This window comes from Jaminaea rosea (genome assembly GCF_003144245.1).
Source record: "Jaminaea rosea strain MCA 5214 unplaced genomic scaffold BDZ90scaffold_4, whole genome shotgun sequence".
Classification (NCBI taxonomy): Eukaryota; Fungi; Basidiomycota; class Exobasidiomycetes; order Microstromatales; genus Jaminaea; species Jaminaea rosea.
The window spans coordinates 85445-111770 of record NW_020289978.1 but is presented as its reverse complement, the minus strand read 5'-3'; the positions used below and the strand labels follow the sequence as shown (position 1 = coordinate 111770).

At 59.1% G+C, this 26326-nt stretch overlaps 11 protein-coding genes across 11 annotated transcripts; 5 read left to right on the top strand and 6 right to left on the bottom strand.

The window, feature by feature from the left end:
- The first annotated feature begins 166 nt into the window (after window positions 1-166).
- Window positions 167-427, top strand: BDZ90DRAFT_231283 (hypothetical protein). Its single transcript, XM_025505797.1, has one exon. It carries the CDS (start codon window positions 187-189, stop codon window positions 421-423), a length of 237 nt encoding a protein of 78 aa, XP_025362901.1. The 5' UTR covers window positions 167-186; the 3' UTR covers window positions 424-427.
- A 1468-nt stretch (window positions 428-1895) lies between these two features.
- On the bottom strand, window positions 1896-5325 carry BDZ90DRAFT_231282 (hypothetical protein). Its single transcript, XM_025505796.1, has 5 exons — window positions 5031-5325; window positions 4381-4950; window positions 4020-4312; window positions 3176-3939; window positions 1896-3087 (listed from the first exon to the last, which is right to left on the bottom strand). The coding sequence occupies exons 1-5, from the start codon at window positions 5226-5228 to the stop codon at window positions 2006-2008; spliced, it is 2907 nt and encodes a 968-aa protein (XP_025362900.1). The 5' UTR covers window positions 5229-5325; the 3' UTR covers window positions 1896-2005.
- A 1100-nt stretch (window positions 5326-6425) lies between these two features.
- BDZ90DRAFT_259342 (SnoaL-domain-containing protein) lies at window positions 6426-6818 on the bottom strand (the record flags this gene model as incomplete). Its single annotated transcript, XM_025508155.1, has 1 exon — window positions 6426-6818. The coding sequence occupies one exon, from the start codon at window positions 6816-6818 to the stop codon at window positions 6426-6428; it is 393 nt and encodes a 130-aa protein (XP_025362899.1).
- A 263-nt stretch (window positions 6819-7081) lies between these two features.
- On the top strand, window positions 7082-8500 carry BDZ90DRAFT_218794 (putative pantothenate transporter; the record flags this gene model as incomplete). Its single annotated transcript, XM_025504379.1, has 1 exon — window positions 7082-8500. One exon carries the CDS (start codon window positions 7082-7084, stop codon window positions 8498-8500), a length of 1419 nt encoding a protein of 472 aa, XP_025362898.1.
- A 76-nt stretch (window positions 8501-8576) lies between these two features.
- BDZ90DRAFT_144257 (putative MFS multidrug transporter) lies at window positions 8577-10387 on the bottom strand. The gene is made up of 2 exons (XM_025503491.1): window positions 10091-10387; window positions 8577-10023 (listed from the first exon to the last, which is right to left on the bottom strand). Exons 1-2 carry the CDS (start codon window positions 10266-10268, stop codon window positions 8654-8656), a joined length of 1548 nt encoding a protein of 515 aa, XP_025362897.1. The 5' UTR covers window positions 10269-10387; the 3' UTR covers window positions 8577-8653.
- A 278-nt stretch (window positions 10388-10665) lies between these two features.
- On the top strand, window positions 10666-11946 carry BDZ90DRAFT_144306 (hypothetical protein). Its single transcript, XM_025503492.1, has 4 exons — window positions 10666-11181; window positions 11254-11329; window positions 11406-11479; window positions 11561-11946. Exons 1-4 carry the CDS (start codon window positions 10928-10930, stop codon window positions 11817-11819), a joined length of 663 nt encoding a protein of 220 aa, XP_025362896.1. The 5' UTR covers window positions 10666-10927; the 3' UTR covers window positions 11820-11946.
- On the top strand, window positions 11882-15583 carry BDZ90DRAFT_144210 (hypothetical protein). Its single transcript, XM_025503490.1, has one exon. It carries the CDS (start codon window positions 12056-12058, stop codon window positions 15512-15514), a length of 3459 nt encoding a protein of 1152 aa, XP_025362895.1. The 5' UTR covers window positions 11882-12055; the 3' UTR covers window positions 15515-15583.
- A 69-nt stretch (window positions 15584-15652) lies between these two features.
- Window positions 15653-16622, bottom strand: BDZ90DRAFT_250702 (hypothetical protein; the record flags this gene model as incomplete). The annotated part of the gene is made up of 3 exons (XM_025507704.1): window positions 16375-16622; window positions 16032-16302; window positions 15653-15974 (listed from the first exon to the last, which is right to left on the bottom strand). Exons 1-3 carry the CDS (start codon window positions 16571-16573, stop codon window positions 15653-15655), a joined length of 792 nt encoding a protein of 263 aa, XP_025362894.1. The 5' UTR covers window positions 16574-16622.
- A 127-nt stretch (window positions 16623-16749) lies between these two features.
- BDZ90DRAFT_144155 (ARM repeat-containing protein) lies at window positions 16750-19700 on the top strand. The gene is made up of 2 exons (XM_025503489.1): window positions 16750-17316; window positions 17383-19700. The coding sequence occupies exons 1-2, from the start codon at window positions 16784-16786 to the stop codon at window positions 19277-19279; spliced, it is 2430 nt and encodes an 809-aa protein (XP_025362893.1). The 5' UTR covers window positions 16750-16783; the 3' UTR covers window positions 19280-19700.
- Window positions 19319-23043, bottom strand: BDZ90DRAFT_231276 (hypothetical protein). Its single transcript, XM_025505795.1, has 4 exons — window positions 22729-23043; window positions 22107-22644; window positions 19598-22018; window positions 19319-19516 (listed from the first exon to the last, which is right to left on the bottom strand). The coding sequence occupies exons 1-4, from the start codon at window positions 22780-22782 to the stop codon at window positions 19491-19493; spliced, it is 3039 nt and encodes a 1012-aa protein (XP_025362892.1). The 5' UTR covers window positions 22783-23043; the 3' UTR covers window positions 19319-19490.
- Window positions 23044-23798: 755 nt separating this feature from the next.
- On the bottom strand, window positions 23799-25742 carry BDZ90DRAFT_259335 (hypothetical protein; the record flags this gene model as incomplete). The annotated part of the gene is made up of 1 exon (XM_025508154.1): window positions 23799-25742. The coding sequence occupies one exon, from the start codon at window positions 25740-25742 to the stop codon at window positions 23799-23801; it is 1944 nt and encodes a 647-aa protein (XP_025362891.1).
- Between the last annotated feature and the right edge of the window lie 584 nt (window positions 25743-26326).

Sequence of the window (26326 nt, the reverse complement as noted above, 5' to 3'; positions counted from 1 at the left end):
CGGCTTCGGGCCGAGCGCGAGTCGCTCACTCGCCCTTTCCGTGGGGCATCGACGGAAAGAGGAGCGGACGGTGCGCCGACTCGTGAGGGACGAAAGTAAAGCCCTGCACCGTCGACGAGGCGTGCCTGAGCAACCGCTCTTGAATGGCTTACCAGGACGGCGAAAGATAGCGGCCAGAGCTTCGTCATGCAGCTCGTCTCCTTCCAACCATGTGTCCTTCTTATCCCTCTCTTCCCTTCGCTCTTGCCTCACCAACACTCTCAACGCCGCGAGAGTCCCCTTTGCCATCGTGATTCCACCGCGAGCCAGTCTGTCACCGTCCCATCGTTGCCGCCTTCGACACGCCGTAGCGCGAATGCCGCAGAGCTCACAAGCCAGCGCATACAGTCATTGAAGCATGCACGTCAGAGCAGACAGCTGTGAGTAGTTGCAGGCTAGCTGCCGTAGGTACGGCGCCGGCGTGCCTCTCCTTCAGCCGTCAGCAGAGCGCGCTCGATCACTCATCGCTGCGCTTGCCGCTTACGGCTTCTTGGGGTGACTCGCATCATCGCCTGCGAGGAGGCGGCCATAGCATGACATTGACCACACTATCTGGAGCCCTTTGGCTTTTCGCACCCCCGATGGCAGGAATGCAAGAGACTATTGTCCCCTCTTTAGAGCGTCTGTCATCCTCGCTCATTGCACCACAGCACTATTAGGCTCAAGTCAGGCGGCATTCGTCGTGGCTCGAGCGCAACAGCCAGGCCACACGCTGCGCAGAGCCAATCACAGCACTCGACAGTACAGCTACTTTGGGCACTCCTATCGCATGACGCCCGTACGGCAACGTCACGTCCGAAGGTGTCAGTGCATGCACAGCACACACTTCTCAGCATTGATGTCCCATTCGCACCGCAGCTCGTCAGCGCAGGCTTGCTTGAGCCACTGATACGCTCGAAAGCAGGTCGCAGCCGATCTGCGCGCCAGCAGAAATAGATGAGCGCTGCGTAGCCATGGGCCTCTCTGCCGCCGGCGTCATCAACACCTCATTACCGCTCCGCGGCGCACTTACTTCACGTACGAGGGCAACTCGTGTCTGGCTGCTGGTAGTCACTCGATATCATCACCATTGTCACTCGACGCCTGCAGCCACCATCATCGCAATCAGACTCTTTCGTCTACTTCATGCTGTGCTTGAATAGACCCGCATGACCAGAGGTGGTCACCCCTCGTCACGACAGCGTTTCGTAGACGCAGTCTCAGCTCAATTGGAGCACTTTTGTCGCGCTTTGACACCCTTGTTGCCCGGCGTAAAGTTTACAAGCACCTGACGCGGCAATCTGCGGCTGCAGCTGGCGAGACTGGGCTAGACTGGACGTCGTGCGTGCAGTGCGTTCTCATTGAGACATTGGCATCGCCATTACAATCTCCGCAAAAAGCTCCGCAGGGAGAGTGGGCTCTGATGCGACGATGAAGCATCAACTTGACCTGGGGCTTGCACAGCGACAAAGAAACAGCTTTTGCGGCTTTCTCGTGGAATTGAGGAGCATGTTGCGGTGTTTGTGGGGAGTTTTGAGCCTCGCGATCCGCGTCTTGACACGCGCATTTGGTCGACGCAGGCGTCGCGCGGCGCGGCTTGCCTTGATGGGCGCTGCGAGATGGCTGCGCAGGAAGCCTTTGTCGTCGGTCAGCTGCAAACGCGGAAATGCTCACTCACTCGCGTGGTCATGCCATGGGGAATGGCCGCAGCGCCGAGCGCCTGTGAGGATGAGGAGCGAGGGGGAAATACATGCTCGCTCGCCCATCAGTCAATTGCTTGCACGCAAGCGCTTCCGCCGCGTCGCCTTCCAGGGCGGCGCGGGCTTCCTCTCCGTCGTCAGCTCTTTCTCAAATCACTCGCGCAGGGGCAGTCTGAAGTTTGAGGAGCGCGGTGTGTATTACAGAGACTGGGATATGAGAGGTGCAATAGAAGGGCAAAGCGTGTGGGTGTAGATACAGTCGAGATCAGCTTGCTGCAGCGGCTCCGTCAGCCGAGCGCGAGGCCAACGCTAGTGGCAGTGGTAGCGAGGGGCTCAGGCGCGGGTCCGCTGCTGTCGCTGAGCAGCGCATCCCAGTCATTCTCGTGTAGGAAGAGCCAAGCGAAATCGCTGGACGCGCCCGCGTCGTTGCCGTTGCTCAAGACCGCGAAGGGGCCGTCACCATGACCCTCGACCTTGAGAGCGCGGCGCGGGATCTGAATGGGTGGCAGCATGGCGTCATGATTGGCGCGGTGGGACGGGGGTCCGGATGATGACGAGGTCCAGAGAAGCTGTGCGTTAGTTGCAGGCCAAGAGGTCGCGGTCTTGGTCTGCGACGTCAATGTCACGGGAGGTAGCTCGGCTCGCGGCGACAATGCTGCTTGTGGTGATGGGTATGCATGGCGGGGCGGCCAGTTGGGGCAGGCCTTGCTGGCGGGCGGTGCCCCTGGAGGGCTCATAGAGCGCACCTGTAGAGCGGATGGGACTTCGGACAATGCCGAGGCGGAATGCTGTTCGCGCGGCGACGGAAAGGCGGTCGTATGCGCGTTTGGGCGAGCGGGGTGCCTGCCTGCAGCACTCTTCCCGTGGCGTAGCGGCTGCTGTGTGGTCTCGGTGGCCCCTGACATGGAGCTGAGTCCGTTGGTGTGGTTGCCTCGCTGCTCTGCGACTGCCCTCTGACGGGCCGAGTCGAGTCGCTTCATCGTCGCTCGCAGGCTCTCCTTGGATTCGCAGAGGTGCGAAAGGATGCGCTCCGAGACGCGAGCCGTCTCGCTCCGTGCACCGAGGTGTCGAAGTGTAAAGATGATCTCCGAGACGTTCTTGGCGAACCAGGTCAGCTCCTGCTCGCCCGAAGATGGAGCTGCAGTTGTCTTCTGGCGCACCGTCGTGGCGCTCTCCTCGCGTTTCAAGAGGATGTAGGCAAAAGCTGTGGCAGCGTGAAAGAGATGCTCGGAGCAGAGGCTGGAATCAAAGGAGATGAAGCTGCTGTCGCAGAGATCCACAATGACGGGTATGGCCTCCATGATGCCGCGAGCGTAGATGAGAGCCCTGTTGCGCAGGTCGTCGGGAGCTTTTGTGTCGCCAAGGAAGCCTGCGTGTGCGCGCGCGGGGGAGAGGCAGGAACGAGCATGAGTAAGTACATCTCTGCGTGCGGCGCGGTCTCGCGCACGTTGACGCACACTTGTGAAGGAGGCAGCGCAGATAACCCGCAGACGTGTGGTTGATAAGAGTCTGGGCCGCCTTGCGATGAGCGCCCGCCTCTGACGTGCGAAGCCCCTGTCGGGCCTCCTCAAGCGGGACCTGGCACCCAGTCGTCCATGCGTCGAATCGCGCATCGATGCTGCGCGCTCGTTGCACACGGGCCTCGATGCTCATATCGTGAAGACTGTTCGTAAAGTCGCGAACGGCGGGCACCAGTTGCGTGAGGTGGATCTTGGAGATAAACTCGTCAGCCACCAGAACCGTCTTGAACGTTTGTGCGGCTTGCGGAGGTATGTAGTCGCCCGTCTTGGGGTCAAAGTACTCGTCACGTAGGTAGCTTGGCAGCGGCAGGTTGACGTAGTTGGTGGGCAAGTCGGGCGGTCGACGCCAGCAGAGGCCGTGCCACCAATCGAGGATGACGAGATCCCAAGCGAGCCTTTGCTTCATCTCGAGCTCCAGGAAAGAGGGAGACGACTTTGTCGGCGCATTGGGGAGGAACGACGCAAAGTGATCCATCTGAGAGTGCCTAGGAGGAGAAGGATACTTTGGATTCGACATCTCCTCGATACTCTGCTGCTCCGCCGCTGTCAGAAGCTCGAAGCGAGCTGATGACGGCGTGCTCCATTGTCGGTTGCGACTGTCAAATAGGCCAATCTGTTTGGCCCGGCGCAAGGCTGAGCCAAGCTTGTGGTAAGCAGCCTGGAGGCGGCCGCTGTACATCATATAGTAGGTCATGATCATTCTGGCACGGGTGAGGCGTAGCGAAGTGAGCGAGGTCAATCGCTCGCACCAGTGGCATTCGTCTGGCACGCGCGTACTTACTCGCTCTGAATCAAGGGCAGCGTAGGCGAACGGTGGTTATACGACTTCCACCCGTCTTGCAGTCGCTCGTCGCAATTGACGAGGTACATGGCGTGGTCGATGAGGAGATCTCGGTCCACAACGAGGTCGCTGGCTCGCGGATGATTGGGAGGGACGAGGATGGCGGCCATGGCGAGCATAGCACATAGAAGGGCTCCTTGAGCGCAGGTGATGGCTTTGCCCGCCTTGAGTCCTCCTTCCCAGACAGAAGACCTGAACCAGGGCTGGTAGATGCCGACGATGAACCAGTCGAGCTTTGATGGGGGAGAGGATGAGGCCGATCAGACTTTGGCATCCCTCACTTGCCTCCGCGCTTACTCACCTCGATAAAAAAGACGTCGAGCAGTAGCTCGCACTTGTCCTCGGACGGTAGAACAGATCGCAGCGCAGCTAGCGTGACCTCCGCAGGCGTCTGCTGCTGGTATGGTCGAGCTGATGCCGCAGTCGGGGCTCCTTGATGCTCCGACAAGCGCCCAATGGCGGCTTCAAGCTGACTCTCGGCCTCTTCATGCCTCTGCCTGCTCTCGGCCACAATGTTCTTGAGGCCGCTGAGGACATCCCCAAGACTGTCAACCTCGCAGCGAGAGCGCTTCACCGGGCGATCCGGAGGGCCGTAGGTGGCAATGTGGGTTGCATCGGGCGATCTCTTGGTTATTGCGGCGTGGGGAGAGCGAGAAATCGATGCTGTGGAAGACGACGACGACGAGGCAATGGCAGGCTGAGGCTGCGCGTGACGTCGGCTCGCCGCGTTATCCATCGCATTGTTTGCTGTCGTCCAACCGGCCAGCGCATCGTACGATGATGATGACGACGCAGTATCAGATGGCTGTAGAGGCTCTTGGCCAGAGTAGCATTCCTGACACGTCTCGCGCATCACGCATTGAGAGCATGGCTGCGTGGCGCAAGGATGCCAGCCACGGTCAGCCACAACGCCGCAATCTCTTGTCCACTCGACGCGCTGAGGCCACTCACAAAGACCCTGTCGCACTTGGACTTTCTCTTGCGGCATGGCAGGCAGTTGTGCTTGTAGCGCGGACGGATCGCGCTAGAGGAAGACGAGGCAGTGGCACCAGCCCCCGTTGCCGGCTGACCGCTTGACGACTCTCCCTGGCCGCCGCCGTTGCCGCTGATGCTGAAGCCAGCCCCGCCATTGTACGTCGGTGAGGCCATGTTAGCTCTCCAAGAGAGCCGTCGTCGGTTGACTGCTTCTCGGAGGGGCAGGAGGTGTCCAACGATGACAGAAGTGGGACGTGGGTGAAACGGAAAGAGGGCAAAGCTAGCGATCGACGAGCAGCGGGCGCCCTCGCATTGCACTTGGACTGCAACCTTGCTTGGCCTGCACCCTGGCTAGCGCAAGTCGAGTCGAGTCCAATCGTCAGACAAAGCGGAAGCAGCGGCGGTCCTGCAGCAAGCAACGTCCGCCCGCACAGAGTGGCCGGGTCTTGCTCCGCACTACCAAGCCGCCGCCGCCGCCGCCGCCCGCAATGTGGACGGGCCAGGCCCGGCCTGACCGCGGCCTCCAGTTCAGGCACCGCGCCGTCATGATCATCCTCAGGCACCTTGTCTTCCTCACGTCGTGTTCATCGCCTTGCCTTGACGCCTCCGCTGTCTTTGCACTTGTACGACACATGCGCGTGCGCGCACTATCGTAGTAAAGGCATCGAACCTTATCGTCGTCGACTGCCTTGACACAGGGCGCTCGTGGCAGCATTGTCATGTGCGCCATGTATGTAGTCGCGTCGACATCGTCCAGAAGCAAGAGGCGTGCTGACCTCGGACACATCCGTTCAAAGCGCGCCTTGGTCAGCTGAGTGTTGCCTTCAGCAACGGCTGCTTGCGTCAGGCTGTGACTCAAGGCTCAACCTGCGTCCCTCGTGGACGTTGCCTCCTGCACCGTCATGAGCAGCGACTGCTGCGAAAATCGAAGGCTCTGCATCGCGGACGTAGCGGTCAGCCGTCCAGAGCAGGTAGTGGGGGCGGATCTGCTACGGCTAGAGTCGTTGCATCGTCTCGATGCCATTCCGACCGACCTTCGCCCTCTGCTGTCAAAGACCTTTGTGGCTTGCATCAGTGATCTTGACGCGCCCTTTGGCCATCTTCTGTGTGCTGCGCTCTGCTCGTCACTGTCATCTCATTGTCTCAACGAAGAGAGTTTGCCACCAGTCAATTCATACCCAAAGCTCATGACGCCTTCGCCGCTACCGCCGCCGGTCGCAAGGACTCAGCTACACGTCTCTTGCATGGTCTACCGCCGTCTCACGCTGCGTTCATGGTCGTAGAATTGCACTAGACCTGCCACGCCCCTCTCTCGCTGAGCCCTCTGGCAATTCGCTACTCATGGTGCTCGCCTTCTGTCATGCGCTTCGCTCAAATCGTCCCCGCCGCCAACTGCTCCTCCAGGGCGAGCTTGTCCAAGACGGACCATACCTCCACGATACGCTGGCCCTCCCAGCGGTAGAAGACATTCTCCGAGAAGACCACCCGTCGCCCGTTGATAGCCAGGCCAAGAAAGGTTCCTGCTGGTGAGCAATCAAAGTTGATCCGGGCAGCCAGAAGCGGAGGTGTGGCGGCCACCAGCACTACATCGAAGCGCAGGTCCGGGATCCGCTCGCAGTCCTCGACGAGCATGGCGCGGTAGCCAGCCACGCCTAGAGGTCGGCCATTGTGCTTGACGTCGTCCGAGACGAAGCGGGCAAGCTCGCCCCATCGTCGATGGTTGAGGCAGTCGATGTAGTCGCGGTAGAGGGCTTCCAGAGACATCGTGACCGCAAGGAGCAAAGACAAGCCCAGATCGCTCAGACGGAGGGCGGATGCCGTGCAATTGACTCGGCAAGCCGTCGTCAGGAACGCGCTCGCTACCCTCTTGGGCGTCAGGATGGCTTGTCCGCAGTCCATGAAATCGTCGATGAGGACGGCTCGTAGGCTATCAACCACCTGTTTGACCATCAACCTCTCTCTCCATGATGCAGGACAGAGACGTCGAGCTCGACAAAGCTCGACACGAGCTCAAAGCGCACATCATCATGGACGATGGTAACGAGGAGCGGTCGAAGCGTCTCTGCCGCAAGATGGATCTACACATCTTGCCAGTCGTAGCCCTTCTCTACCTCTTCTGCTTCCTCGATCGCGCCAATATTGGCAATGCCCGCTTGGCTGGCATGGAGAAGTCGCTACACATGGAAGGTTTGGACTTCAACCTCCTGCTCTCGGTCTTCTATATGGCATACATCGTCTTTGCTCTCCCCTCGACGATGCTTTGCAAGGTTGTCGGGCCCCGCTTCTGGCTGCCCTCGATTGCCATTGGCTTTGGCATCTCTTCGCTGGCTACGGCTTTTGTGCACACCCTGCGAGCGGCCTGGGCCACCCGCTTTTTCCTTGGCGCCTCCGAAGCTGGCGCCCTCCCATCCATTTCGTTCTACCTCTCGCGCTGGTATCGACGCGACGAGTTGGCCTTTCGACTGTCTTTGTACATCGTCTCGGCACCTCTTGCAGGCGCTTGGGGTGGTCTGCTAGCATCAGCGATTCTCAAGATTGACCACATCGGCTGGCTGAGGGACTGGAGACTAATCTATTTCTGTGAGGGCATCGCCACAGTCGGTGTTGGAGCCGTCGCCTTCTTCCTCCTCAGCGACAGCCCGCAGACAGCCGGATGGCTCACGCCAGAGGAGAAGATGTTGGCAGTAACTCGCATGCTGCAGGATGTGAAGGGGACGGCTTCTCAGACTACTGACCACAGAATTCGGCTCCCTCAAGTCAAAAGGGGAATCTTCTGCGTCACGACACTCTCCCTGTGCTTTGCATTCATGATGAACAACATCATTGTTCAAGGGCTTGCCTTCTTCCTGCCAACGATCATTCGTACCCTCTATCCAGGTCGTACCATCATCCAGCAACAGCTGCTGACTGTGCCGCCCTGGATCGCTGGCAGTATTTCCACCCTCGTGGTGCCCTACCTGTCGATGAAGACTCGACACAGAAGTGGCTGGATTATCATGTCTGCCCTCTTTGCGGTAATCGGCTTCGCGGTCTACACTGGTACACATGCTCGCGACGCCAAGGCTCGCTACACTGCCTCATTCTTTGTTTGCATCGGGTCATTCCTCATTGGGCCCATCTTACAAGGCTGGGCCTCTGGCAACCAGACGGAAGACTCCAGTCGAGCAGCCGCCATTGGGACTACCGTCACCGCCGGCAATATCGGCGGCTTCATTGCCTGCTGGACGTTCCTCCTACGAGACGCCCCTGATTATCACTCTGGCAATGCCATCAACCTGGCTTGCGCTTGTGGGATCGTGGTGAGCGTCGCCTGCCTTGGCGCTTACCTCTGGCGGGAGAACGGGCGGCGCGACGCGGGCGATCGCGACGAGCTCCTCGTCGGCCTATCGGAGGAGGATAAGGAGAATCTCGGGCACCTCCATCCTGCTTTCCGGTACTGTCTGTGAGGGCGCGAGTGTCTTGTCTGTACATAACATGCTGGATCTGATCGAATTACATTGCGATGGGAGAGACAGGGTATGATGAAGAGTGCAGTGTCCAGGAAGCGTATCGTGGTGTGTCAGCGTGAGGAAAAGGCCGTAGTCAATCGAGAAGCTGGATCATTTCGCAGCTGCAGCCGTCGTAGTTGCAGAAGCTGTGCGCTCGTTCGCCTTAGCCTCTCGCCATTTGGGTACTACTACCCATTGAATGATGAAGCCAGCGAAGGCCAGCACTTGTACGCCCGTGGCGATTGAGAAAGCTGGGCCAACACCGACGGCATTGATCAGAGGGCTGACCAAGCTGGTGGCTCCGGCAGCCAGGAGGCAGCGAGCCAGGTTGAGACTGGCGCTTGCTGCAGCACTCTGGTCTGGGTATACGTCGACGAGGTAGGTCATGACGCCAGACTGCATTCCGATTGCAGTAGCGCCAACGAAGAAGGTGGCGATGATGGGGATGGCGATCGGAACCTTGTGTGGGTAGGCGATGGTCCAGCCGAAGAGAAGGATGGCGAGACACTGGATGGCCGAAAAGATGGGAACGAGGAGGAGGCGAGCCTTCTCAATAGGCAGATCCTCCTCTGGCCCTTGGTGCTTGCGCTTGACTCGTTGATAATTGCGGTCCAGCAGCTTGCCTGTGAAGAGGGTGCCAAGAATGCAACCCACGCCGTTCGCGATGAAGCTGAGGCCGATCTGCAGTTCAGAGAGACCGTATTGCGTCTTGAAGAGCGTCGACATGGCGGTGATGGTCATCTGCCAAACGGCATAGTAGATTGCCATGAAGAAGATGATAGGGGCCGTATATTTGCTCAAGAGGGAGCGAAAGGGTGCCAGGAAGTCAATACGCTTGGGAGGTGGCACCTCATTTGCCGAAGGCTGGCCCACCTTCCATCCACTCTTTGTCGTTCGCTGATACAAGGAGAGTGGGAAGGCGATGAGAAGCTTCCTCGACTCTGGTATATGACTACCATCGGCAACGAGGGATCGTAGCGTCTCTGGCAGAAAGGCGACGATGACGAAGAAGTAGCAGCCACCATAAATGACGAGGAACCAGAAGACGCTGCGCCATCCCAGAGAATCGGCCAGAGCACCTCCAATGATGGGACCGATGGCAACGGGAGCTAGAAGTCCAGCTTGAAAGATGCCCATGAATCCTGCCCTCTCTGCGCGGGTAGTGATGTCACCGATGACTCCTGACCCCAAGGCAATGGTGCTTGCGCTACCTGTACTCTGTAGGCATCTGAGTACGAGGAGGGTGGCGTAGTTCTGGGAGCAGGCGAGTCCAATGCAGGCGCCGAGGAAAACAAGAAAAGTGCCCAGAAGTGCGACTCTGCGGCCATGGACATCGGAGACGGGGCCCCAGAGACTCGGAGCGAGGCCCTGGAAAATCAAGTAGGTGGTGACTGTGAGGTTGATGAGCTCGATCGAGACGCCAAGGTCATCGGCGATGGTAGACAATGCAGGAAAGTATATGTTTGAGGCGGCACCGCTAACTGCAATTTGATGATTGTATATTAGTGCCAAGCTAGACTGTATTGTTCTACGCTCTCTTATGCTCACATGTCGCTGCTATGGAGACGATGGCGACCAGCAGTGCCTTCTGCCTGCGGTCGAAGATGGAGAATTCGGTCCACTTTGAGGTGGACAACGATGTTGACGAGTCCCTATGAGTCGCAGAGGCTTGCTCGATGTCATCATTTGGTTGTTGAGGGTGTTTCGGGTTGTCGTGATCTGCCATGCTGGATGAAAAATGAGTTGCGTATGAAGGTGGTGGAGTGAAAGCGAGAAGTCGAAATTTGAGCTCTTCGAGTCAAGGAGAGCGGGTCGATGCTCAGCCGGCCGGCGGTCCAAGCATCCCGTGGCCAATTTCATCCGGCTGATTTATCCGCCTATCCATCGGCAGCTGCTACGATCTCCAGCTAATAGGATTCCTCCGTGCCGCACTGCATGCCTGCCCAACCATTGCCAGCGGTATCATGGCGATGATGATGATGATGATGATGATGGAAAGGTGCAAGCTGCGAAAGCTGGCCATTGATGGTCCAGCGCGATCGCTCTCCACGAAATTGTTGCCCCGCCTTGACGGCGATAGTCCCGACGAACAACGTGCCCATTTACCTTTCATCTATGCCGTGGAGAGTGAAGCGAGGACGAGGTTGGTAGGCGACTCGCTGAGCCTGCTGGGGCTCTGTTGTTGCTCCCCCCACCGCTCTGTCAACAACGCTGACGGACACTCCGAGCCTGAAGCAATCACACGTCTCGTCTGCTCTCACGTTCCCTACACCTTCGCAGCGGCCCTTCTCTCGATGACTCCAAGGCAATTGCGACTACAAAAGGGGCCACAGCAATGGTCGGTCACCTCTCAGCCACGGATTTGACCTCACAATTGCTTCAAAGATGCACTTCTCTCTACCCCTCGTTCTGGTCGCCCTCGCAAGCGCAGCCACATCGACGCTAGCCGCTACCCTCTCGTGGGACGGTACCAAGATCCCTAACATCTGCTCCAACGACCTCTATGCGATCCAGTGCTTGGGTCTGCCCTCCTCGCTCCACCGCGACAGCAGCGATGCGACCAGCCACCGCTCCATGAATGCTTGTCGTAGTCCCAATCGATGTGCGGGCAGCCAAGACTACGGTAGCTGTGACGAGTAGTGAGTAGCGCAACTGCGCCCGAGGGTTGCCAAACTGACTCTAACTCGCACCTCTGACTCGCGCTTGTGCAGCCCCTACGCTTCGAGCGCTGAAGGCGGTGCCCAGGCTGTGACTCGCTGCGTGCCCGCTCACGAGAACAGTGTCCAGGTGAGTGGGCGAAGGCGAGATGGACCAATAGAGGGTGAGCCTGACCCTTCGCTGACTCGACTCGATTGCTCTACAGGGCGGCACTTTGAGCTCCTTCTACACGCGCAATGACATCGAGCAAGGCGATCAATACAACGTCGCATTCTACAAGTGAGTCGCGCGTCCCGGCTGGTCTGGAGAGGTCTGGCGAGAGTAGGCATAGATTGACGCTGGTTCGCCAACCCTCCGCAGCACGCGTGGACTCGAGTACGCGGATGGATCCTGCGACAACAGCGGTGACGAGGTCCGTCGACGCCAGCTCCATCCTCGTGATCTCCTGCGCATGAACACCGCGGCCTACTCGAGGCGAGTCTTCAATACCGCCGAAGGCCACGAGCTCGTCATGTTTGAGCCCTTGAGCCAGCCCAAGGCTCTCGACCGTGTACTTGGCACCGATGCCTACCTGGCAACGGAAGCAAGGTGGGTTCCCATTGTCAATGCTACGATGTGAGGTAGCGCTTGATCAAAAGGCATTTGTTTGTTCTTTGAGAAGGCAAGCTGTACCACTACCTTGCTTCGAATTCAAACGTCATGTCTTGTGGTCGCCTTCATTCTCGCTGCGTGTGGCCCGTGCAGGGCTGTGCGGGCCAAACATCTACTCCCGCCGACCGCGACATATCAACTTTCACCATCGTCACCGCCCACTCGCCCGCTCGACTTTCCTGATGCAGCGAGTCGAGCGAGGCCATGGGCACGGTTTGCGCTGCGAAGCGTCCCTTCTGTCTTCTTTACCTCCATCCGCCATCTCCATCTCCTCTTCTCACCTTCTCTTTCTCCCATATTCTTGCCCTGGTTTGGCAAGGACCTCTCGACCTGGTCGTCGACGTCGTCATCCTCACAATCCCTCCCTCTCATTTCTTTCTGCCTCTGGTAGGCATCATCAATCCACCACTCGTTTGCATCTCCGACATGTCTTCCCCCCTCATTCAGCAAGCGGCATCGCCGTCTTCCCTCCCTTCCACGTCGTCTTTGGCTCCTTCTCCGCCCCCGCGAAGTCCTTACCTTGATGCAGCCAAGTCGCGCATCACCCGCCGCCATCCGCCGCCTCCTCAAAGACTGCTGCTCCTTCAGCCTGATGGCCTCGCCCATCGTCTGAGCAGCGACCGACTCGTGCAAGAGATTGCCGAGGCTCGCCGCATCTCACGTAACATCAGCTCCCTTTCGCTCAAGGCAGGCTTGCATGGAGGCCATCACATCGAGGCCAAGCAAGGTCCACTGGGAGGTTACGATACCCGCAGCGCTCAAATGGCTCGCCGACGACGCGCAGCAAGTCAGTCAGCTGCTCTCTCTCCATCTCGCCGCCCTGCTCTTTTCCGCCGTCAGCATCAACGCACCTCTTCGTCGAGCTCAGCAGCGACAGAGACGTACCTCGTCGACTACTATGACGATTCGAGCCCGGAGTTCACGCCCCTCTTTACTCCTCCCGCCGAGAGAAGAGCGCCATCAAAGAAGAGGAACTCCCGTCGCTCCCAGTCAGCGTCTGCTACCAGCTACCCGTTCCCTCTTCCCCCTCACAGCAGCGATGATGGCCACAGCGAGCAAGAGGGTGTCCACTTCGGCGGGCTTGGTCTCGATCTTGGTCCCAATTGGAACGAGCTCATCGACCGACCAGATGCCATCGAGTCGCCATGCCCGGCTCAAGCCTGCTACGATTCGGATGGTCTCACGGGCTCTCAAGGATGGTCACCGGACACGACCGCCTTCGACACCGGAAGTAACATGGCTTCGCCTTTCGTAGATGACATCTCCCTCGGCGGTTTCGCGGGCCACGTCCAGCCTCTGAGCATCCGCAAAGCGAGTACAATGCGGCGCGCCAGCTCAGACGATGAGACGTATCTCGAGCCGTTCAGCATCGACGCAGAGGCCGCCGATGAGACGGAGAAGCTTGCTCGACTGTCCAACAGCCTCTCGCTCCTCAGCATGGACGCTGAAACCGAGCACGAGGAGGCGACTGCCTTTATTCAAGAGGCAGAGGCCGGCAGCGCCATGTCGCCCTCTGTAGTGCGTGCCATCTACTCGCCCGAGCGCGCTGCACCATCCTTGGCAGAGCAGCTGGCATTCGCCTGCGGTAATGGCTACCAATACCGCGGAAGCACGCCTGCAGTCGGCATGGCGAGAGTGGTCAGCTCCAGCGCTGAAGGCTACTTGCCTCGTCAGTCAAATGGCTCGTCACCGGCCATGAGCCTCTGCCTCGACCCCCTCAGCGGGCTCAGGGCTGAAGTCGGAGACAGCTGGAGCGATGCTCACGGTCATGGCAGCGACAGGCAGTCGCGCTGCTGGGACGAGGACGACCGCGAGGAGGACAGCTTCTGGGTCAGGAGGGAGTCCATCGCCGAGGAGGGGAGTAACGACGCCAGCGTTGTCATCGACGACGACGACGACGACGTGGCCTCGATGGGAATGCGATCCGCCCCTGCCAAGTCTCGCCAGGTCAGCCTCTTCCTGCCTTCTCCCACGATGGTGTCCTCGCCCATCCTGTCTGGCGTGCTCTCTAGCACACCTCCGAACAATTCTGCCCCTACGGATTTCCAAGCCCTTGCCGCCGCTCACAAGGAGATTCGCGTCGAGCAGCTCTTCCGTCAGCCTTTCGCAGAGTCAGACACCTCACCCGAGTCGCCATCTATTGAGGAAGTTCCTTCAAGGCAGGAACGCGCTGCGTCCCCTACGGTCAACGAGCTCCAGCAGCTGCCGACTGCGTCGCCGGACATGCACTTCTTTGGTCAAGAATTCGGCAGCTATCTAAGTCTGATGGATGCTGGCTCCCCGAAAAGTGATGACATCAATGAGGCCCGCACAAATGGATGCAGGCGCAGCCCACGACCGCCTCCAATCACGCTGCCCAAGTCCACTTTGTCTCCCACGATGGACGCCGAGGCTTCCTTTGACCTGAGCTCGTTCAAGACGCCCGAGCCTCTCAGCGACTTACCGTCTCCTACCGCCACTGACGGAGAGCGACCTTTTCCTTTTGCGGGCGTAAGGCCATCAATTGACATTGTCGACAGCCGCACTGCCCTGCCAGCGTCATTCTCCATGATGAACACACCCGCACACCCGCATCAGTCCATCTGCTCGGCCGTGAGCATGGCCGTGACGCAAAGTCGCGCCACTGAGATGACGGCAAGCACATCGACGTCGTCTGTTCTCGATCGGGGTCGCCCGATCCCGGCGAGCGCCTCGTGCGGCTTCCTCGGTCGCAATCGTGATGAGAATATTCGGTTGGCAAGGGCTCAGGCAGCTGCGACGCTCGAGGGTACACCGGCTACGGCAGGGCCAAAGTCGCGGGTGACCGGTCCGTTGACCGAAGAGGCCATTGCCAAGTCTCAAATGCCTCGCATTCCCAAGAGAAGCACATCGATGGGCCGCCTGCGAATAGAGAGCCAGTCTGAGGTGTCTCCATCAAAGGACGCTGCTGCACTCCCGACACCTCCTCTCCCGCACTCCAGTGAAGCCGAGGCGATCCGCCGCGTGTGGTGGCAGCAACAGATGGAGCAGCGAGAGGCCTCGCCGACATCCATTCGCCCCGTGCTAGCTCCGTCAGCATCAATGCCTGCCTCGTTGATTCCAGGCCACCCTCACAGCTCGGATGCCCCGAAACGCCCATCCATCAGCTCATCGGCCACCACGTCTTCGTCCTTTATCGAGCGAAGCAGGTCTCCTCGTCCGCGTGCACTGAGCCGAGGGGCCAGCGAAGCGCTCAAGAAGGAGTTGGCAGCGAGCACAAGGCCTCGCGGGCTTCCAGCTTCGCAGAGCATGGTCTGTCTGCCCACAACGCGCGCACCTCATACGCCAGCCAAGAAGGTGGCATCGATGCCTCCGATCCAGAAGGAGACCGCACCTTTGCCCCTGCCCACCCTCTTCATCGCCCGCACACACTCGCAGCGCCTTCGGGGCGACACGGGCATCGCTGAGACGAACCCTCGCCTGATTGCCAAGGCGACGCGTGCCCGCCGCGAGGTTAGCAACGGCATTCTGCTGCACTCGACGATGCGAGCTGCTCCTACCGCATCTCCCGTACCTGCTCAGCGTATCCGGTGGGCCAGTGTCGAGGCAGCTGGACGAGGAAGCATGGACAGCCAAAGCTCAAAGATGCAGACGCCCAGTGGTGTGATCTTGGTTGTGGAAGAGAAGTCGGTGACCATTGCATGAGCGTGGTGTGTCTTGGCGTAACAGTCCTTTCATCTAATGCATGGCTTTTATACAATGACTTCGTCATTCGACGTGCCGCGTCAAGTGGGTATCGATTGGTTGCGTTATCCACATTGCTGCGTACAGACTCGGCTCGACCTACTGCGCAGTCCGTGCATCCCAGTCGAGATGATGAAGAAAGGTTCTCATAGTCTCTTGTCGGCGCTCAGCCTCGACCTTTGCCTTGTTCATGAAGAGGCGATCGCCCCAAATGAGCAGCAGCTTCGAATGGATGTGATCAACAGCGCTATCAACGCACGCAACCGACGAGAGGAGTTGACGTCCTGACACGCCCGAGTAGGCTGCGCATCGCATAACCCCGACGGCGCCAATGGCATCGAGGCGATCCGCATCGGAGATGGCGCGGAACTCTGGCCAGCAGTAGACGCCCTCCTTGTACAGCTCGTCGTATACCACATGACTCTCGTCCGGAGGTTTGCGCCCGTGAGCTTGATCTGCCTTCACCAAGCGCTCGTACGCTTGCTTGCGCCGCTTCTGATCCTTGCTCCAGCCGATGTTGATAATGATTTCGATGATGCGATCCTTCTGCTCTACGTCCAGCATCCAAGCATGGCCCTGTTTGGAATCGTCCCAAAAGGGACCGAGTACCGCTCTTGCCAAATCTCTTGGTTCAGCTTGCGAACGAACTGCGTCGGGAGGCAGGAGTTTGGGGTCGACGAGGTCATGGAAGAGGGCCGCGAGCTCGAGGACGAGATAGTCGCAGCGTAGCGTGGGCTCATTTTGGTCATCTGCGACTTTCTTGTTCTGCAAATCCAACCAGTCTTGATCCCTATCAAAGCTGCCGACTGCTCCGAGGTAACTGAGAGACCGGGCGCCTCTGAGCCAAAAGGCGAGATCCCTGACGCGTTGAACGTGAGGCCAATCGTGCGAAGGATCTCCGATGCGTTCGAAGTGAGATTTGGCAAATTGCTCAGCCTCTTGTACGATGAGATAGATGAGTGGGCGCGGCAAGACACTGGAAGAGATCTGTTGTCCGCACGATGGTCCTGATGAATCCATTTCAATTACCCTCTTGCTGTTGTTGCGTGGTAATGAAGGCTGCCGTTAGTCTACGCGTCTTGACTGATTGAAGCAGCGTGCGTCTCTGGACTGCCTCCCTCGTGGCCGCTTCCGACGAATGGAATGAAATTTGGTTGCGACTGGAGAAGGGTCGACTCAGAGCTCAGACCTTGTCAATCCACTTCCGCTTTCTTACCATCTTCCACTGAAATGCCTCAGAAGTTCAGACAAAGAGGCAAAAAGAAATCAAAAAAGGCGAAGGAGGAGCAGCAAACTGCTGCGGTGGAAGAGCCTGCATGGACCATTGACCGCGGTCATGGCGAGGAGCAGGCAGTGGAGGAGGAGCGAGAAGGATTCGACGGTGGAGATGAAGACGGAGCAGCTGCGCCGGGAGAGCATATCCCCATTCAAGAGTCAGATCTCGCTGGCGGGCGCAACAATGTAGACGATGTTGCTCCTTTTGGCTTCGTCTCGCCAGAGCTCAAGGGTTATCTCAAGGATGCGCTGGCCAGTCTTCATCAGATGCAGACTAAGCGCAGTGAGGATTGGGAAGCAGAGGAAGACGATGATGGGCAAGAGCAATCAGAGCAAGCAAGCCTTCTGAGGTTGGCCATGCTCAGGGAGATGAATGGACAGGAGCTCGCATGCGCAACGGATGGTGAGGCTAGCATTGCACTTGAGGCTATCATTGATGGGCTTGATGGAAGGAGATTGAGGATTCTAGCAGATCGCATGTCAGGCAGGTGAGTGGCAGCGCATGCGAAGCTCACCGCTTGCTTGTATGCTGACGTCTCCCCCGCTGTTCCCAGCTGCTATCCACTCGCTGGACACCGGTTTGGCTCGCACGTCTTGCAAGCCATTCTTCGACATCTCCAGCGCGACCTCTCCGGCAAAGGCAAAGAACGTCACATCGACGACGATGCAGCAGAGACGTCGGCAGGCGTGCTGCGTAGCTCGCAGCAGCTCATTTTCGACCTCGTCGACGAACTCACACCTCATACACAAGAGCTCCTCCAGAGTACCTTTGGCACGCATGTCGTACGATCGATGCTCCAGCTCCTGGCTGGGCAAGACCTACATGCGATGCAGCGCTCAAAGAAGTCAAAGGCATTCAGAGTGAAGGTACAGCAGCAGGACGGCGCTGTCGAGGGAGCTGCTAGCTTGACGCCCTTCCCCGACAAGCTCAAGGAAGTACGCCACGCCTGTCTACCCAAGGATATCACCGGCAGGAATGAGGCGAGAGCTCTCCTCGTCTCACCATCCGCCTCGCCAACGTTTGCCCTTCTTCTCTCCCTCGAGGCTCAGGCAGGCGAGGCAACGCAGCCAGATTCTTTAGCAGACGTTGTTCTCGAAGGCCTTATCGCCGCCGACGTGGAGGGCAACGATGCGCACGAAAGCCAATATGGCGTCGAAACGCTACTTCGCCACCCATCTGGATCTCATGCCCTCGAGGGACTCCTTTCACAGCTGCCTCAACGCATCGCCTCGCGCTTTTGGTCCACCTACGTGCGCGGCAAGGTCACGCGCCTGGCTTGCCATCCTGTAGCAAACTTCGTGTGCGCGGCAGCGGCCAAGCGCCTCGACGCAGGCTCCGTGCGAGAAGCGCTCGAGGAGATCAAGGAGAAGCAGGGTGGCAAGATGATCAAGGAAAGCAAGACAGCCGTCCTCCTTGCGCTCATGGCCAGAGCAGCCTGGTGGGAAACACAAGGCGAAGGAGGGCTCGAGGCGTTGGCCCTTGCTGCGACGATGAGCGCCTTTGGATTTGATGCACCAGAGGATGCAAATTCCGAGTCTGACGGCTTGATGGTTCGGGCTATCCTGGCGCTCAAGACCAAGGACGGCTGGCACAAGATGATGAGGCGCCGCAAGGAGAAGGAGGCTGCGCAGGCAAAGGAAGCAGAAGAGAAGGCCAAGCAGGCAGTGGACACGGTCGAGGAGCTCGACGCTGGTGGCATGATTACTCGCGGCTCTCAGAAGAGAAAGCGAGGCAACGAGGAAGGTGCCACCAATGGAGACGATGCTGCTTCGCTCAGGCCCGAAGAGGCAACAGTGCAAGGTAGCGTAATGCTGCAGGCTCTCGTCCGTCTCTCAGAGCCACACAACCACACACTCTACGAAAGCTTGCTCAGCCTGCGCACACCTGTGCCCTACCTCACCAATCCAATCACCTCCCACGCCTACCTGGGTGCCCTCTCCTCCCCCACCCGCCCCTACACGTACATCCGTCGCTGGCTTCTCTCCCAACTCTCCCCCTTGCTCCTCTCAACCCTCGCAGACGACAAGTACGGTTCGCGCGTGGCCGACGCAGCATGGTTGCGCATGGACCTGTTTACGCGGGAGAAGTTCATGAAGACGCATTTCGCCTCGCCTGGTGGTTCGGAAGAGCGAAGGTTGCAGGGTGCATTCTACGGTCGTCATTTCCTCACCAAGAGACTGAGAGTCGCTGAGTGGCATCGCGACCATTTCAAGTGGAAGGACGGGCAGGCTGAGATGAGGGCCAGGGAGGAGGAGGCCGAGAAGGAGAGGACGAGGACCTTGGCCAGTGAGGCGGCGGATGATGTGACGCAGAGCGAGGACGGCGAAACGAAGGACGGCGAGAATGGTGAGCGTGGGGATACGGGGGCGACGACGAAGAAGAGGAGGAAGGAAAGGAAGGAAAAGACCAAGAATGAGACCGAGCTCGACGCCATCTTTGCCGGTGTTTGAGCATTTTGCATCTGCAATACACAATCTTGTCAGACTGGAATCAACCAAAATTGACATCGATCGATTAGATCATGTGACACCTCTGATGGTATCGAGTGGGAGGAGAGGGAGAGATGAACGATGCGGGACGGATGATATTGAGAAGTACATATGGGTGATGCCGTATACGCGGAAACCATGACTTTGAAGTTGGGTCTCCTCCCACTGCGCTTCATGCATCCTCTACCTGGTCGAATGCTGGTAGCGAGACGGAGGAGGACGGGAGAAGAACAATCAGCTTGATGTTTGACCAACCGTCGAGCCACAGCGCTTACTCACCGCTGTCGCTAAGCTCGTCGAACTCTTGATCTGCACTCTGCTCCCCTGATGTGCTATCCACGCTACTGTTACCTGCCCCTGCCTCCGGTCTAGCCCGCCTCGGCCCCCGCACAGGCTCATCATCATCTTCGTCTTCTTCATCGTCTTGCTCGTCATAGTTGACCGGCGCACCAGAGCGACGTGGCTGGCGGCGTTGTGCAGAGGGAGGCGGGGAGGGCGAGACTGAAGGCAGAGGGGTTGAAACACGCGAGGCATCAGCAGTCGCGCTCCCTGTGCTAGTGCTGGCTCCGTTGACCACGGGGGCGGGAGAGCTCTCCTCCGGCCGTTGAGCTTCGGTCGAGTCGGTCCGACGGAGTCGCTTGCTTGCTGGGGCCAAGGTGCTGGCATCCTCTTCGGCATCGTCCTCTGTGTCTCGAGCGCGCACGGCCGAGGAGGACGCTGGTACGCCATTGCGGGTCTCGAGCGTCGCAGAGGACGAATTTGGGCTAGAGGCGTGGTTGCTACTGCTGGTGGCGCTGCTACTGATGCTGGTGTTCGTCGCCGCCGGCGGTGGTGGCCACAGCGGGGCGGTCGGCTCTTGCGAACCGTTCGCCTGCCTGAATCGGGCAAGGCGTGCCCCGAAGCTCGACGTCTCGGCAGGAGCAGGCGGCGCAGTGGCGGTTGCGACCGACGTCGAGGACGACGATGATGACGCCAGTGGCGCGCCATTGATCGGCGCTCGTTGATCTTGCGACCGGGATGGAGGCCAGCCTGCTTGGCCAGGGAAGGGGCGAGCATAAGCGTCCGCCGCAGTCATGCCGGCTGAGAAAGAGGACTGCTGAGGCAGGGAGGGTCGGCTCGTCGAGGGAACGTTGGAGGAGTTGGCCCATTGACTAAATCCATGGCTGGTCACGGGAGAGGCAGTCGCTGGACGCAAGTCGTTGTGCGGTGAGTGATGCAGTACGCCATTGGCGGGCAGCCCGTGAGCCATGGCCGAGCGCACCTCTGGTGGCGGCATGCCGAAAGCACGAGATAGGTTGCTGCCGCTGCTGCTGCTGCCTCCACCACTCAAGGCCTGTCCTGCTCTGATCGCAGCTGTAGACGGCTGCGTAGGAGGGCGCCGAGTTGGAGGAGGAGGGGATGGGGGCTCATCGTCGCTGTCGCTGAGAGTAAGGTCAATGGCTTCATGTGCGGACTGCCCGCGAGAGGAGAGGGCTGTGGAGCGAGATGGGCCCGCAGCAGATGGCGCAGAGAGGCCAGTCGGCGTGCCCAATTCGACAGGAGCGTGGGACGATGAGCCGGATGCGCCATTGGCAGACTCTGAATGGGACGTTGTGAGCCGAGCAGAGGCCGGCGGCGGCGTGGGCGAGTCTTCGAGAGTGACGATCTCTGCCGAGGGAGAAATGCCATTTTGCGGAGCTACAGGGGGGGTCGGGGTAGCCGGCGGCAAGTCGCTGACACTTGGGTCTCGCTCTTGCTTCGTGACTAGCTGAGGCGAGGGAACTTCGGCCTTGGTAGCGCCTGCTACGCCAGTCGTGTCTGCTAAGCTGGCCTTGGCAGCAGGCGGGATAGCCTTGCTCGACGAGGTGACCTTGCCATCGCGAGTATGCCAACTGCCGTCAGGGTCCACCTCGACGTTGTCTTCGTCCTCTGGCACTCTCTTGAGAATGTCGTCGAAGTAGCCATCGATGAAGAGATCTTCGGGCCGCAGCGTCTTGGAGCAGTGCGGGCACGTCCAAGTCGGGCTCTGCTCGTTGCTCATAAAGTAGAAGGAGGCGTCGAAACACTGTGTGTGAGAACAGTGGACTGATCGGCATGGCGCTTGAATGCGTGTGTAGCTGAGAGGATCGCGCAGACTGAGCGTCGACGTGCCGACTTCGATGTCGTCCTCGGCCGCAGCCTTCTTCATTGTCCCCACGATCTCCTCTCGTGTCTTGTACTTGTCCTGCCGAAGCTTGGAGACGATTGTGTCAACGCTCGTATAGGAGCAGAGGGCGACGGCCATGACGTGCTTTTGGCTGACGTTGGCATATACGAGCTCAATCTTATTGACCATTCCGTCCCTGGTCATCAAGGTCTTGTCCTTGGCCAAATTAGGAGGCGGTACTCGACCTGGCATCTTTTTGCTGCCCTTGAGGCTCGAGCTGTAGAGGTTGCCATTTATTCGAAGCTCGCAGGACATGGGGAAGTCTATGTGGGCAGAGTGGTTGGGGGAGCGTTCCGCTATCTCGGCCGCAGCCTTTGTGGTGCAGAAGAGCCTGACTTGATAGCTTGAGTTGGGCATCTTGATGAGGCTGTTGTGTTGAGGATTGAGGCGTAGATCGATGTTGCCAGTTCTGCGATTCTGAGCTGCTGCTTCTGCGAGAACGATGATGGGACTGACGAATTCTTGAATCTTCCAAAAGGGCGATGGCTTGAAGTTGAGCCGTGATGGAGTGTGGGCTGTGGACGGGCAGAGCGGATGAGAGAGTCAGACCGGGGGGGGGGGGGGGGGCTCATTGCTCGATCATAGTGCGAGACATCTACTGACCTGCTGTGCGAAGTGCGCTTGATGATCCAGGCTGTCCCACGTAGCCCATCGATGGACCCGGGCGAGCAGCAGGCAGTTTGTTAGAGGGCACTCCTCCAATCGTCGATGGCATCCTCCCCTGTCCCGCCGCTCCTCCTGCACCTACCATGGAACGGTTATAGCCTGGCAGCGAAGAGGTATTCTGTCGGACTCCGTTGCTTCCCGGTCCGTAGCTGCTTGCCATGGTGTTTGCCCACGCTGAAGCAGCTGCCGCTGAGCTTGAGCCTGATGCTGAACCGGCGCTGCCAGCCCCGTTGGAGCCTGAGGTAGCAAGCAGGCTGCCTTTGGAATCTCGCGGAGCGCTGATCAGACGTATCGCCTCTCGTAGCTCGTACCATCGCATGCTGTGCATCCAGGACGTGAGCTGATCGCCGATACGATTGATCAGGGCCATCTTGGTTCCAGAGACGGCCACTCGAGCGCCGCAATGAGAGGCGAAATCTCGAAGCGTGCCTTTGAGCTCAACGACGGTCATGGAAGCGAGCGAGGAGCGAGCTCGCTGTGCGTGCAGTCAAAAGGGGATCTCCATCTCGTCAGACGACTGCTCCTGCTGATCAATGTTGAGGTCGAGAGCGTTACTCACCTGGACTTCCGACTCGCTCACAGTGCCACTACCACTGGCAGCCGTCGACGCCATGGTGGCAATATGGCAGCGGCGATGCCGTTGCGATTTGGACAGACGAGTTCAAAGGGCCGATACTGGAGTGTAGTGATTAAGGATGACGATGTGGGGTCGTCGAAGTAGTGATGAGGTGTGGAGCTAACGCTTTTCGCCCCCGCCCACAACGCCTCCGAAAATGAGGCGGCGCAGGTAGTTTACTTGATGGCTATCCTGGCACTTCGAGGTGATGGGAGAGTAGTATGAGTCTAACAGGCGCCGTCGCTGACTGGCTCAGGAAGGGACAAGTGGCGAGCGTAGAAGGGAAAGCAGCGGCAATCGTCTCGTCGCAAGACTGATCCTGAGCAAATGGGCGAGGCGCATCTTCGAGCCGCGCTTCCGTTCAAAGCTCGAGTGTGGACGACGCGGGCGCCGCCTCAGGGCAAGCAAAGCAAGCCAAGACGCAACCCAGGGCCAGGCGCAAGGCGCTAGCAGCGAGCGATTACAAGCCGGTCAAGCCAGTCAGCAAAACGGCATACAACACAGGAAAGACAAAGGAACTATCGAATTGACTGACGAGACGAGAGCGCGAGAGCGAAGAATGGGGGGAGATGGTCGATGCGCTCTGCGCAGACGGAAGGCTATTTTCAAGTAGCTGAGATGGGGGGTTGAGGGGTGGCAAGGGAGTGGCACCAGCCATGCTCCACGCTAAAGAGAAGATACGGGTGACGGGGAATGGCCGATCAAAGCGGATTGCCTGTCAACGGGATTGGTAAGAAAGTGGGGTGCTGTAGTAGGGGACGGTTCTGTTACGATCGAGGAAGGTAGTGGGGCGAACGAGGCGCGAAGGAGAAGGGAGAAGGAAGCGAAGCAGCACAAGGACCAACCGCCTACGAGGTGCTGCTCATCGAAGAGCGCTCAGCGTTACGAGGGTTGGCCACCGTGTGCGTGCGTTATTTTCGAGATGACGACGTGAAGGATGGGTATGATCTGCGGTCGTGCGTACTTGGGCGCAGCTGCGTTCGCTAATTGGTGTGAGGCTTGGGCGCGTCGGCTCATTTGTCGCTGTCTCCCATGGTGAAGCTGACATCGAAGCCAGATTGGCGGGCAACGCTCAGATGATAAGCTTGAGCGTCGTCTGAGGCCCTGCCAGCATTCTCTCGTGGTACTGTGAGCTGCTCGATGGGCGAAGGCGCGCGAGCATCAGCCACCGACTGAATAGGAATCGAAGTCGAGGCTTCCATCGAGATCCTGTGCTCATCGGTGTCGGGCACGAGCTCAATGGCGTGCTCATTGCCAAACGGACCCTCGCCATCGCCTGCGACCTTGGAGTCGCTGCTGCTGGTCCCAGCCACCGAGATCCTGGGCACAGGCTTGCGCCTGACGCCGAAGGAGCTGCCACTTGAGTCTGATCGTTGGACGGATGGCTTGCTAACAGACGACTCGACCGTCTTGTTGCCCTCTTGGTGCTGGGTGAGAGCCTGAGCAAGGTCTTCGGGGGCAGGCGCAGGCGGGTCTGCAAAGGGCGAGATCGAGTGCGCCGAGGACGAGGGGACTGAATGCTTGTGAGAAGGTGGCTGTGGCAGAGCAGCAATGAGGTCGCGACCGATGCTAACACCACTGGCGGCGCTGGCTCGTCGGGGGTCGTTGCCAAAAGTCGAGATGGAGCCGCTACTCGACGGACACTGAGACGACTCGGGGCGTAAAGGGACGTTGCGTCCCTGACCGTATAGTCCAGCTGGCTTGCCGCTGTTGTCATAGGGTGTGAGGCGGCCCGAGTCTCTGGCAGATTCGGCGATGACAGCGGCGCTCAAGGGCTGAGCCCCGCGAACATCATTGTCTGAGAAGTTAATCCAGTGCTCCGGTCGGTCGTCAAGGTCTTGCATGTCAGGAGAGTAGGGAACGTTGGGAGGAGGAACAGCTCGCAAAGCCATCTCGTCCTTCTCCTTGCGCAGCTCGACGGGCACCATGCCAGCGACGGCGGCAAGACCGGCAGGCGTCGCCAAGCCAGGTCCCGATATCTCGCGGCGATGACCGGAGGATTGAGAGGGCGAAACCTGTCGCTGGATAGACCCGCTGCTGCTACCTCCGCCAAAGAACTTCTCGGCCCAGGCTGGGCGGCTGGACACGCTGTCGGCTTGCTCGCTCTTTTGCTTCTTCCAAAGTCGCCAAGCGTAAGCAAGGACGGCAATCAAGAGGAGAGGGATGGCAACCCCAGCTGCGATAGCGGCCTTGTTGCTGTGGTGGTCTGACGAAGATGCAGAGGCTTGAGATGGTGACGAGGAAGGAGAGGAGGAAGAGTCCGTCGCGGCCGGAGCAGTGATGCTGCTGGCAGATGGCTCGGCATCAGATGAAGAGGCGGCGGGCTCCGCATTGCTGGAACTGGAAGATGTAGCCAATGGGCTAGCTGCCGAGGAGCTGGCTGCAGTAGGCGAGCTTGAAAAGCAAGCCGTCGAACCTCTCCCGACGGGAAAGGGATCCGAGACGACGGACTCGCCAGACGAGAGGATAGTCAGAAGTAGGCGGTACGAGCCCGGCTGAATCTTGACGGGCGACCAGCTGTAGCTGACTTCGTTGAAGGGTATCGATGCTGCGCCAGGAAGCACGGTGCCTCGGACGGACGCTGCCCTCTTCTTGATCATGGTGCCATGGCGTGCAGAGGCGAACCTGCGTCGACTACCAGGCGTCGCGACGGCGCCAAGAGTGCTGGCATCGATGATGCTAACAGCGATGGGGTCGGAGGGAGGCGTGCCATTCATGTCCCACTCCCACGTAATGTCGACCGAGTCACAGGTGACGGCGTTCTTGGGCGCATTGAGGGTCACGTCGACGAGGTCGAGGAGCGTTGAGCTCGTGACAGAGGCATTGCTGGTCGCTGCGAGCGTCTGGCCGCCTCGGAGATCGGCGTAATGGGGCAGATTCGAGGCTGCAGATGACAGCGAAGGGGAGATGGCGAGCAGCAGGGCTACCGCTGCAAGGCTTCGCTGAGGAATGACCATTGCGGCAGTGCTGCAGAGGAGTGGTCGAGGTAGAGAGGAGGAAGGTGATTGGGGGGTTGATCAGCTGGCGCTGATAGGGTACAAGGGTGGGGTGGCCTTGAGTCGAGATTGTGGGGAAGGCTGGGCGACTCTAGGATCAACCTTTCTTCACCAAGCCAGGGCGAAATCGAGACGTCGAGACGGTGAGATGAGGTGATAGGCCAATGGGAGCCGGTCGTGGAAAGGTGGAAGCAAAATGATAATGGTGCGGCTTTGCGCTACCAAAGCAGCTCAATGAGGGCCCAGGGCCAAGGGCCAAGCAGGGAAAAAAGGAGGAGGGCGAAAGGGGAGGGGAGGTAATCTTGAGCCGCTTTGCGGCAGGCGCAATGGTGGTCGCTGGTCGTATCAAACGAAGGTGGTAGGTCTTGTGCTAGCAAGTGTGATATCGTGGTGATGCCAACCAGTGGCTCGTAGCAGTAGCAGCAGTGAGGAGGTCGAAGGGGGCAAGGTCAGGGCAGGGAAGGAGGGAGGGAGGAGCGATCGGCGATGAGATGGGACAAGATTCAGGAGGAGGACGTGGTTGACGACTCCTCGCGAGCTTTCTC